Below are 13,000 nucleotides of genomic sequence, written 5' to 3'. Positions count from 1 at the left end.
TATATAGAATGGAACACAGACTGATGAGTGTATGGATATATAGAATGGAACACAGACTGATGAGTGTGTGGATATATAGAATGGAACACAGACTGAGTGTGTGGATATATAGAATGGAACACAGGGACTGATGAGTGTGGATATATAGAATGGAACACAGACTGATGAGTGTGTGGATATATAGAATGGAACACAGACTGATGAGTGTGTGGATATATAGAATGGAACACAGACTGAGTGTGTGGATATATAGAATGGAACACAGACTGATGAGTGTGTGGATATATAGAATGGAACACAGACTGATGAGTGTGTGGATATATAGAATGGAACACAGGGACTGATGAGTGTGTGGATATATAGAATGGAACACAGGGACTGATGAGTGTATGGATATATAGAATGGAACACAGACTGATGAGTGTGGATATATAGAATGGAACACAGACTGATGAGTGTGGATATATAGAATGGAACACAGGGACTGATGAGTGTATGGATATATAGAATGGAAAACACAGACTGATGAGTGTGTGGATATATAGAATGGAACACAGACTGATGAGTGTGTGGATATATAGAATGGAACACAGACTGATGAGTGTGGATATATAGAATGGAACACAGGGACTGATGAGTGTATGGATATAGAATGGAAACACAGGGACTGATGAGTGTGTGGATGATATAGAATGGAACACAGACTGATGAGTGTGGATATATAGAATGGAACACAGGGACTGATGAGTGTGGATATATAGAATGGAACACAGACTGATGAGTGTGGATATATAGAATGGAACACAGACTGAGTGTGTGGATATATAGAATGGAACAGGGACTGATGAGTGTGTGGATATAGAATGGAACACAGACTGATGAGTGTGTGGATATATAGAATGGAACACAGACTGATGAGTGTGTGGATATATAGAATGGAACACAGACTGATGAGTGTGTGGATATATAGAATGGAACACAGACTGATGAGTGTGTGGATATATAGAATGGAACACAGACTGATGAGTGTATGGATATATAGAATGGAACACAGGGACTGATGAGTGTGTGGATATATAGAATGGAACACAGACTGATGAGTGTGGATATATAGAATGGAACACAGACTGAGTGTGTGGATATATAGAATGGAACACAGACTGATGAGTGTATGGATATATAGAATGGAACACAGACTGATGAGTGTGGATATATAGAATGGAACACAGACTGATGAGTGTATGGATATATAGAATGGAACACAGGGACTGATGAGTGTGTGGATATATAGAATGGAACACAGACTGATGAGTGTGGATATATAGAATGGAACACAGACTGAGTGTGTGGATATATAGAATGGAACACAGACTGATGAGTGTGGATATATAGAATGGAACACAGGGACTGATGAGTGTGTGGATATATAGAATGGAACACAGACTGATGAGTGTATGGATATATAGAATGGAACACAGGGACTGATGAGTGTGGATATATAGAATGGAACACAGGGACTGATGAGTGTGTGGATATATAGAATGGAACACAGACTGATGAGTGTATGGATATATAGAATGGAACACAGACTGATGAGTGTATGGATATATAGAATGGAACACAGGGACTGATGAGTGTGTGGATATATAGAATGGAACACAGACTGATGAGTGTGGATATATAGAATGGAACACAGACTGAGTGTGTGGATATATAGAATGGAACACAGACTGATGAGTGTGGATATATAGAATGGAACACAGGGACTAATGAGTGTGTGATATATAGAATGGAACACAGACTGATGAGTGTGGATATATAGAATGGAACACAGGGACTGATGAGTGTATGGATATATAGAATGGAACACAGGGACTGATGAGTGTGGATATATAGAATGGAACACAGACTGATGAGTGTATGGATATATAGAATGGAACACAGACTGATGAGTGTGTGGATATATAGAATGGAACACAGACTGATGAGTGTGTGGATATATAGAATGGAACACAGGGACTGATGAGTGTGTGGATATATAGAATGGAACACAGACTGATGAGTGTGGATATATAGAATGGAACACGGACTGATGAGTGTATGGATATATAGAATGGAACACAGACTGATGAGTGTATGGATATATAGAATGGAACACAGGGACTGATGAGTGTGGATATATAGAATGGAACACAGGGACTGATGAGTGTGGATATATAGAATGGAACACAGGGACTGATGAGTGTGGATATATAGAATGGAACACAGGGACTGATGAGTGTGGATATATAGAATGGAACACAGACTGATGAGTGTGTGGATATATAGAATGGAACACAGACTGATGAGTGTGGATATATAGAATGGAACACAGGGACTGATGAGTGTGGATATATAGAATGGAACACGGACTGATGAGTGTGGATATATAGAATGGAACACGGACTGATGAGTGTGGATATATAGAATGGAACACGGACTGATGGGTGTGTGGATATATAGAATGGAACACAGACTGATGAGTGTGGATATATAGAATGGAACACGGACTGATGAGTGTATGGATATATAGAATGGAACACAGGGACTGATGAGTGTATGGATATATAGAATGGAACACAGGGACTGATGAGTGTGGATATATAGAATGGAACACAGGGACTGATGAGTGTGGATATATAGAATGGAACACAGGGACTGATGAGTGTATGGATATATAGAATGGAACACAGACTGATGAGTGTGTGGATATATAGAATGGAACACAGGGACTGATGAGTGTGTGGATATATAGAATGGAACACGGACTGATGAGTGTGGATATATAGAATGGAACACAGACTGATGAGTGTGTGGATATATAGAATGGAACACGGACTGATGAGTGTATGGATATATAGAATGGAACACAGGGACTGATGAGTGTGGATATATAGAATGGAACACGGACTGATGAGTGTGTGGATATATAGAATGGAACACGGACTGATGAGTGTATGGATATATAGAATGGAACACAGACTGATGAGTGTGTGGATATATAGAATGGAACACGGACTGATGAGTGTGGATATATAGAATGGAACACAGGGACTGATGAGTGTGGATATATAGAATGGAACACAGACTGATGAGTGTGGATATATAGAATGGAACACAGGGACTGATGAGTGTGGATATATAGAATGGAACACAGGGACTGATGAGTGTGGATATATAGAATGGAACACAGACTGATGAGTGTGGATATATAGAATGGAACACAGGGACTGATGAGTGTGTGGATATATAGAATGGAACCCTAAATAATATCATTGTATGCATCTCTCTCACCCCTCTCCCAGGGTCGTGAGTTGTTGGCGTGTGCTCCGACAGGATCGGGGAAGACTCTAGCGTTCTGTCTCCCTCTCCTGACACACCTGAAACAGCCTGCTAACCTCGGCATCAGAGCTCTGGTCATCTCTCCCACCAGGGAACTGGCCAGCCAGGTACACACACACATAGAACCGTTTGGTCGTCATGCCTCATAAACAAATCCATGTCTTGTGGCCGTTGTGCCCTTGGGGTGAGTATAATAATAATTTCCTGCTCTCAATCGCCCGTGCTCCTCTCACCTCTCACTCACCAGGCTCGCTCAGATATCGCAATTCTTATTAGCCAATGCCGGCACTTGATCAGGTCCTTGTCACAGGCATTGCAGCTTGGGAGTAGGTTTCACGTGAAGACTGACTCACCGGGAGACCACACACGTCCTCATTGAATTCAGAGGCGCCTATTGAGGAAGATGGAACTGTCCACATTTTACTTTTCGTCAGCCGACAAGATGAGTAATGAACACTGTCGATTTACTATTCATCAGAGTACAACAGTTGACCTCGTCTATTGGTCAGCTTGTCCTTCTGTGTGAGAAATACATATTTCAAACATAGTCAGGGAGTTGTGGTAACGATAGACCCCAAACTAATGCAACCACTATATATCAAATAACTTTTAAAAGCAATGAGATTCTTGCAGCATGACATTTAGCTTAAGCACAGCGATGTGCACACGGCAATAGGCTATAAACGCAAATGTTATAAAATTCAATTCCCGGAAAACACTGTTCTCAAAAGTGCACTGCAAATTCCAGGGGTTCATTTGACAAGAGATGAAAATATCCTTCACCAATGCAGAAAGACGGAAGATCTGAAGATGCAACAACAAGCACGGGTTGTTGCTATGGGTTGTTGCTGTGGGTTGTTGCTGTGGGTTGTTAATATGTGTAGTATTGTGTCTTTGGCTGCTGGACAATTATAGAACATGAGAAATACTGGTTCTGGCCCCTCTATCGGCACAACGGGTTCTGGCCCCTCTATCGACACAACGGGTTCTGGCCCTCTATCGGCTACGGGTTCTGGCCCTCTATCGGCACAACGGGTTCTGGCCCTCTATCGGCACAACGGGTTCTGGCCCCTCTATCGGCACAACGGGTTCTGGCCCCTCTATCGGCACAACGGGTTCTGGCCCCTCTATCGGCACAACGGGCTCTGGCCCCTCTATCGGGAACAACGGGCTCTGGCCTCCTCTATCGGAACAACGGGCTCTGGCCCCTCTATCGGGAACAACGGGCTCTGGCCTCCTCTATCGGGAACAACGGGCTCTGGCCTCCCCCTCTATCGGGAACAACGGGCTCTGGCCTCCCCTCTATCGGGAACAACGGGCTCTGGCCTCCCCTCTATCGGGAACAACGGGCTCTGGCCTCCTCTATCGGGAACAACGGGCTCTGGCCTCCCCCTCTATCGGGAACAACGGGCTCTGGCCTCCCCCTCTATCGGGAACAACGGGCTCTGGCCTCCCCTCTATCGGGAACAACGGGCTCTGGCCTCCCCCTCTATCGGGAACAACGGGCTCTGGCCTCCCCTCTATCGGGAACAACGGGCTCTGGCCTCCCCTCTATCGGGAACAACGGGCTCTGGCCTCCCCTCTATCGGGAACAACGGGCTCTGGCCTCCCTCTATCGGGAACAACGGGCTCTGGCCTCCCCTCTATCGGGAACAACGGGCTCTGGCCTCCCCTCTATCGGGAACAACGGGCTCTGGCCTCCCCCTCTATCGGGAACAACGGGCTCTGGCCTCCCCTCTATCGGGAACAACGGGCTCTGGCCTCCCCTCTATCGGGAACAACGGGCTCTGGCCTCCCTCTATCGGGAACAACGGGCTCTGGCCTCCCCCTCTATCGGGAACAACGGGCTCTGGCCTCCCCTCTATCGGGAACAACGGGCTCTGGCCTCCCCCTCTATCGGGAACAACGGGCTCTGGCCACTCCCTCTCTATCGGGAACAACGGGCTCTGGCCACTCCCTCTCTATCGGGGACAACGGGCTCTGGCCCCTCCCTCTCTATCGGGGACAACGGGCTCTGGCCACTCCCTCTCTATCGGGGACAACGGGCTCTGGCCCCTCCCTCTCTATCGGGGACAACGGGCTCTGGCCACTCCCTCTCTATCGGGGACAACGGGCTCTGGCCCCTCCCTCTCTATCGGGGACAACGGACCTCAGACTGGGGTCAAGGTTCACCTTCCAACAGGACAACGATCCTAAGCACACAGCAAAGGCAACGCAGGAGTGGCTTCGGGACAAGTCTCTGAATGTCCTTGAGTGGCCCAGCCAGAGACCGGACTTGAACCCGATCGAACATATCTGGAGAAACCTGTAAATAGCTGTGCAGCAATGCTCCCCATCCAATGTGACAGAGAGCTGGAGAGGATCTGCAGAGAAGAATGGGAGAAACTCCTCAAATATAAATGTGCCAAGCTTGTAGCATCATACCCAAGAAGACTCGAGGCTGTTAGCGCTGCCAAAGGTGCTTCAACAAAGTACTGAGTAAAGGGTCTGAATACTTGGGACATTTATTTTGTAATTATGGGGTATTGTGATGTCATTATGGGGTATTGTGATGTCATTATGGGGTATTGTGATGTCATTATGGGGTATTGTGATGTCATTATGGGGTATTATGATGTCGTTATGTGTATGGTGTAGATTAAATTGTTTTTTTTAACCTTCAATAATTTTTAGAATGAGGCTGTAACAAAAGGTGGAAAAGGTCACGGAGTCTGAATACTTACCGCAGCCATGAGGGCATTGGCCCCCCACTGGGGAGCTGGACCAGCCAATCAGAATACATTTTCCTACAAGGGCTTTATTACAGACACAAATACTCCTCAGCTTTCCGGTTGGCTGGTCTCAGACAATACTCCAGGTGTAGAAGCCGGATGTGAAGGTCCTTGGCTGGCATGGTTACACGTGGTCTGCGGTTGTGAGGCAATGACAAATTCTCAAAAATGAATGAGGTGGCTTATGGTAGAGAAATTACCCTTCAATTATCTGACAACAGCTTTGGTGGACATTCCTACAGTCAGCATGCCAATTGCATGCTCCCTCAACTTGACACATCTGTGGCATTGTGTTGTGTGACAACTGCACATTTTAGAGTGGCCTTTTATTGACCCCAGCAGAAGGTTCACCTGTGTAATGATCATGCTGTTTAATCAGCTTCTTGATATACAGTATACTGCTGTTACTGTCTATCTATCCTTTACCCCTACCTACAGTATACTGCTGTTACTGTCTATTATCTATCCTTTACCCCTACCTACAGTATACTGCTGTTACTGTCTATCTATCCTTTACCCCTACCTACAGTATACTGCTGTTACTGTCTATCTATCATTTACCCCTACCTACAGTATACTGCTGTTACTGTCTATCTATCCTTTACCCCTACCTACAGTATACTGCTGTTACTGTCTATTATCTATCCTTTATCCCTACCTACAGTATACTGCTGTTACTGTCTATTATCTATCCTTTACCCCTACCTACAGTATACTGCTGTTACTGTCTATCTATTATCTATCTTACCCCTTATCATCCTTTACCCCTACCTACAGTATACTGCTGTTATTGTCTTTATCTATCCTTTACCCCTACCTACAGTATACTGCTGTTACTGTCTATTATCTATCCTTTACCCCTACCTACAGTATACTGCTGTTACTGTCTATTATCTATCCTTTACCCCTACCTACAGTATACTGCTGTTACTGTCTATTATCTATCCTTTACCCCTACCTACAGTATACTGCTGTTACTGTCTATCTATCCTTTACCCCTACCTACAGTATACTGCTGTTACTGTCTATCTATCCTTTACCCCTACCTACAGTATACTGCTGTTACTGTCTATCTATCCCTTTACCCCTACCTACAGTATACTGCTGTTATTGTCTATTATCTATCCTTTACCCCTACCTACAGTATACTGCTGTTACTGTCTATTATCTATCCTTTACCCCTACCTACAGTATACTGCTGTTACTGTCTATCTATCCTCTACCCCTACCTACAGTATACTGCTGTTACTGTCTATCTATCCTTTACCCCTACCTACAGTATACTGCTGTTACTGTCTATCTAGTCTTTACCCCTACCTACAGTATACTGCTGTTACTGTCTATCTATCCTTTACCCCTACCTACAGTATACTGCTGTTACTGTCTATTATCTATCCTTTACCCCTACCTACAGTATACTGCTGTTACTGTCTATTATCTATCCTTTACCCCTACCTACAGTATACTGCTGTTACTGTCTATTATCTATCCTTTACCCCTACCTACAGTATACTGCTGTTACTGTCTATCTATCCTTTACCCCTACCTACAGTATACTGCTGTTACTGTCTGTACTCCGTGTTTTTAGCCAACTTATCGTTAGTCGTTTGTGTATTTTTATTCCTGGGGTTATAATTGTTCTATGTTTCTCTCTGCATTGTTGGGAAGGGCACGTCGGGAACCATTTCACTGTTAGTTTACATCTGTTGTTTACCAAACAAGTACAATTTGATTTGACATTGTTGCATGTGTATTTTTATGCTGTGTTAGAATGTTGTGTTGATTGAATGTTGGGTTGTTAGAATGTTGTTGCGTTGTTAGAATGTTGTGTTGCTGTGTTAGAATGTTGTGTTATGTTGTTACAATGTTGTGTTGTTGTGTAGACCCACAGGGAGTTGGTGCGTCTGTCGGAGGGCGTCGGGTTCAGAGTTCACATACTAGACAAGGCCTCCATGGCAGCCAGGAAATACGTTCCCAGCTCTCACAAGAAATCTGGTACAAAGACAATATTCAAATGATCTGTAAAATGCGCTGGGACCTGTTTACTAATGAGACCGAGACCAGCACAACAGCCCTCACTCATTTTCTATTTTTTTGTCTCTCCCCCTCTCTCTCTGCCCCCTCTCTCTCTCTCTCTCTCTGCCCTCCCCCTCTCTCTCCCTCTCTCTCTGCTCCCTCCCTCTCTCTCTGTCCCCCTCTCTCTCTCTGTCCCCCCCTCTCTCTCTGCCCTCCCCCTCTCTCTCCCTCTCTCTGTCTCCCCTCTCTCTCTGTCCCCCCCTCTCTCTGTCCCCCCCCTCTCTCTGTCTAGATATTCTGATCAGTACCCCCAATAGACTGGTGTTCCTCCTGAAGCAGGATGCTATAGACCTCAGCAGGTCAGTTCCCTCTGTGTGTGTTGGCTCTATGTTGGTTGAGGGCTATTGTAACAGGTTTTGTTTGTCAATACTGTGTGTGTTAAACACATCCACACATATTATTATTACCCGTGGTGACCAGAAGTCAAAACATTTGACCAACTGGGCTCACAAGGTCAAACGCTATTTCTAAGTTGTTTAGGGTTAAGGTTAGAATTAGGGTTAGGAGCTAAGGTTAGAATTAGGGTTAGGAGCTAAGGTTAGAATTAGGGTTAGGAGCTAAGGTTAGAATTAGGGTTAGGAGCTAAGGTTAGAATTAGGGTTAGGAGCTAAGGTTAGAATTAGGGTTAGGAGCTAAGGTTAGAATTAGGGTTAGGAGCTAAGGTTAGAATTAGGGTTAGGAGCTAAGGTTAGAATTAGGGTTAGGAGCTAAGGTTAGAATTAGGGTTAGGAGCTAAGGTTAGAATTAGGGTTAGGAGCTAAGGTTAGAATTAGGGTTAGGAGCTAAGGTTAGAATTAGGGTTAGAGCTAAGGTTAGAATTAGGGTTAGGAGCTAAGGTTAGAATTAGGGTTAGGAGCTAAGGTTAGAATTAGGGTTAGGAGCTAAGGTTAGAATTAGGGTTAGGAGCTAAGGTTAGAATTAGGGTTAGGAGCTAAGGTTAGAATTAGGGTTAGGAGCTAAGGTTAGAATTAGGGTTAGGAGCTAAGGTTAGAATTAGGGTTAGGAGCTAAGGTTAGAATTAGGGTTAGGAGCTAAGGTTAGAATTAGGGTTAGGAGCTAAGGTTAGAATTAGGGTTAGGAGCTAAGGTTAGAATTAGGGTTAGGAGCTAAGGTTAGAATTAGGGTTAGGAGCTAAGGTTAGAATTAGGGTTAGGAGCTAAGGTTAGAATTAGGGTTAGGAGCTAAGGTTAGAATTAGGGTTAGGAGCTAAGGTTAGAATTAGGGTTAGGAGCTAAGGTTAGAATTAGGGTTAGGAGCTAAGGTTAGAATTAGGGTTAGGAGCTAAGGTTAGAATTAGGGTTAGGAGCTAAGGTTAGGGTTGAGGAGCTAAGGTTAGAATTAGGGTTAGGAGCTAAGGTTAGAATTAGGGTTAGGAGCTAAGGTTAGAATTAGGGTTAGGAGCTAAGGTTAGGGTTAGGAGCTAAGGTTAGGGTTAGGAGCTAAGGTTAGGGTTAGGAGCTAAGGTTAGGGTTAGAGCTAGGGTTGGGTTAGAGGCTAGGTTAGGGTTAGGAGCTAAGGTTAGGGTTAGGAGCTAAGGTTAGAATTAGGGTTGGGAGCTAAGGTTAGAATTAGGGTTGGGAGCTAAGGTTAGAATTAGGGTTGGGAGCTAAGGTTAGAATTAGGGTTATGTTTTGTGGTTCGGGAAATAGGATTTTGAATGGGACAGAGAATAAGGTTAGTTTGGGCTGGGCGATATGACCAAAATATATCACGGTGTTTAAGAAAAAAATGGTCCTATAGTTAATGTGCTTTGAGTAATGACCCCAGGGTGGCAACATACATTCTATGTGATTTCAATGAGTCTTTCTCCTTTCTGTTTTATACTGTTCAATTCAACCAAAACCATTTTTCATACATTTCTGTGTTTCCTGCACTGGGGATCATTTCCACACTGCCGTAAGACTGGCCACAAATACTAGGCCTTATTTATAACCAAATGTTGCAATTGATTTAGAGCAAAAACACTGTGGGGAACTGTTGGAATCATGGAAATAGAAGGATTATTCTAATTCTATAGTTAGAATATAAATAATAGTGGGCACTTTGAATACAGTGTTGTTTGACATGACAACGAATGAAAATGCCAGGGAGGAGTTATTGTGACAGGGTAGGAACCAAAGTGTTGATAAGTGTTTCCTTGGGGACCCTATAATCTTTGGCTACATTAAATGTTTCTTCATGTAGCCGCCATATTCATGCTATAACTATTCCTCTTTGATTTAGAAGATACTTTTTTTCGCAAACTTGCTAAGAACTTTGCAGATGTAAGAAACAAGCTAATAGTGTAATTATGGAATGCTAGTGGATTTATATTAAGAAGCAAAATGGAAACAACGTTGTCGCATGTGCTGCGTAGAACCTCACAGTGGTGGTGTCATAATAACCATAAAACCTAGTGGTCAAACAGGGAAATGGGTCCATTGTTTTTTCACCATTAATTTTGTATTTATTTTAGAAACACTTAAATTAAGGGCTGTGTTTCGTGTCGTCTTTACCCTGGCGTGACGTTTTGATTACCATGTACATCCCTCTCGGACAAGGTCACTTTTATCAATATATTCGGGCTCTACTTACTCAGATTCTAAAATGCTAATTTGCATCAAAGTAGACATTATGCAAGACTACAAATCCCTGCAAGCTCCTGCACATCATCTCTATCTGGCACCTTTGCTAACATATTGTCAATTTAAAACTTGCACAAGTTTTCACAGAATTGTCAATTTTTTAAGAAATGTAGCCAATTTGATTCATTACTACATATAGCTAACATTAGATAGTTAATCCAGACATTCTTACCTTTGCCTCCGATTCGGGTGGATCATGGTGGAATTTGTAGTTCGTTATATTAGACACATTAGCAGCTAATTGCCATTTCATTTTTGGCGAGTAAATGCAGCCGACTATATTGATAAAAGTCTCATTGTAAACCCTACGAGAAACACATCCCTTATTTTAAGTGTTTCTAAAATAAAACAATTATTGTGAAAAAACAATGGAACCATTTCCCTGTTTGACCACTAGGCTTTATGGGGATTATGACTCATACTGTGGTACTCGATTGACCATGCAGACTGAACACAAGTGTCCCTGGCAAGTAACATCAAAATGCGCTCTTTGAGTGACAGGGGGGCGGGGCTAGGTCTGTGTGGAAAGTGGCTTAGAGAGATGACCCAAGTAGCCAAGTCAACTATAAAAACGGACGTCACACACAGCGTATCACATTTAACAAACCAAACGTTCAAATATCGTTCTAGAAGGTAGAGTAAACACCCAACCCGGTCCCTGCATCAATATCTGTGTATAGTAAAATACGGTGTAGCGCCCAGGTCTAGCTACAGCCAATCAGCCATCACAACCTGCTGGCTCTGAAAGCTGGTATAGAAGGTAAACACCCAACCCGGTCCCTGCATCAATATCTGTGTATAGTAAAATACGGTATACCGCCCAGGTCTAGCTACAGCCAATCAGCCATCACAACCTGCTGGCTCTGAAAGCTGGTATAGAAGGTAAACACCCAACCCGGTCCCTGCATCAATATCTGTGTATAGTAAAATATGGTGTAGCGCCCAGGTCTAAGGTTAGTTATACAAGACTGTGTTATTTCTGTGTTTTTGGGTCTGATATGTTGGTTGAGGGCTGTCGTAGCAGGGTTTGTTTGTTAATACTGTGTGTGTGTGTGTGTGTGTGTGTGTGCGCTCAGTGTGGAATGGTTGGTGGTGGATGAGAGCGATAAGCTGTTTGAGGATGGTCGTAGTGGCTTCAGAGAGCAGCTAGCAGCAGTGTTCCAGGCGTGTTCCTCTCCACGGGTCAGACGAGCGCTCTTCAGTGCTACCTGTGCTCCAGACGTGGAACAGTGGTCTCGCCTCAACCTCGACAACCTGGTCTCTGTCAACATTGGACACAGGTACTCCACCACCCACAGTCCCCTGTTCTACTGTACTACACTACCCACAGTCCCCTGTTCTACTATACTACACTACCCACAGTCCCCTGTTCTACTGTACTACGCCACCCACAGTCCCCTGTTCTACTATACTCCACTACCCACAGTCCCCTGTTCTACTATACTCCACCACCCACAGTCCCCTGTTCTACTATACTACACTACCCACAGTCCCCTGTTCTACTATACTACGTTACCCACAGTCCCCTGTTCTACTATACTACGCTACCCACAGTCCCTGTTCTACTATACTACGTTACCCACAGTCCCCTGTTCTACTATACTACGCTACCCACAGTCCCCTGTTCTACTATACTACGCAACCCACAGTCCCCTGTTCTACTATACTACACTACCCACAGTCCCCTGTTCTACTATACTACACTACCCACAGTTCCCTGTTCTACTGTACTACACTACCCACAGTCCCCTGTTCTACTGTACTACGCTACCCACAGTCCCCTGTTCTACTGTACTACGCCACCCACAGTCCCCTGTTCTACTGTACTACGCTACCCACAGTCCCCTGTTCTACTGTACCACGCCACCCACAGTCCCCTGTTCTACTGTACCACGCTACCCACTGTCCCCTGTTCTACTGTACCACGCTACCCACTGTCCCCTGTTCTACTGTACCCCACTACCCACAGTCCCCTGTTCTACTGTACCACGCCACCCACAGTCCCCTGTTCTACTGTACCACGCTACCCACAGTCCCCTGTTCTACTGTACCCCACTACCCACAGTCCCCTGTTCTACTGTACTACGCCACCCACAGTCCCCTGTTCTACTGTACTCCGCCACCCACAGTCCCCTGTTCTACTGTACT

General features: G+C 44.5%; 1 protein-coding gene across 1 annotated transcript; it reads left to right on the top strand.

Annotated features, from left to right (window-relative positions):
- Nucleotides 1-3,344: 3,344 nt before the first annotated feature.
- LOC135537591 (probable ATP-dependent RNA helicase DDX52) lies at nt 3,345-12,164 on the top strand (the record flags this gene model as incomplete). The annotated part of the gene is made up of 4 exons (XM_064963722.1): nt 3,345-3,488; nt 8,036-8,147; nt 8,461-8,527; nt 11,929-12,164. Coding segments are annotated over 4 exons (559 nt in total), but the record flags the coding sequence as incomplete, so codon positions are not given.
- Between the last annotated feature and the right edge of the window lie 836 nt (nt 12,165-13,000).

This window comes from Oncorhynchus masou, unplaced genomic scaffold (assembly GCF_036934945.1).
Source record: "Oncorhynchus masou masou isolate Uvic2021 unplaced genomic scaffold, UVic_Omas_1.1 unplaced_scaffold_8221, whole genome shotgun sequence".
NCBI classification, from domain to species: domain Eukaryota; kingdom Metazoa; phylum Chordata; class Actinopteri; order Salmoniformes; family Salmonidae; genus Oncorhynchus; species Oncorhynchus masou.
The sequence above is the reverse complement of the archived record's forward strand: the minus strand, read 5'-3'. Positions and strand labels throughout refer to the sequence as shown.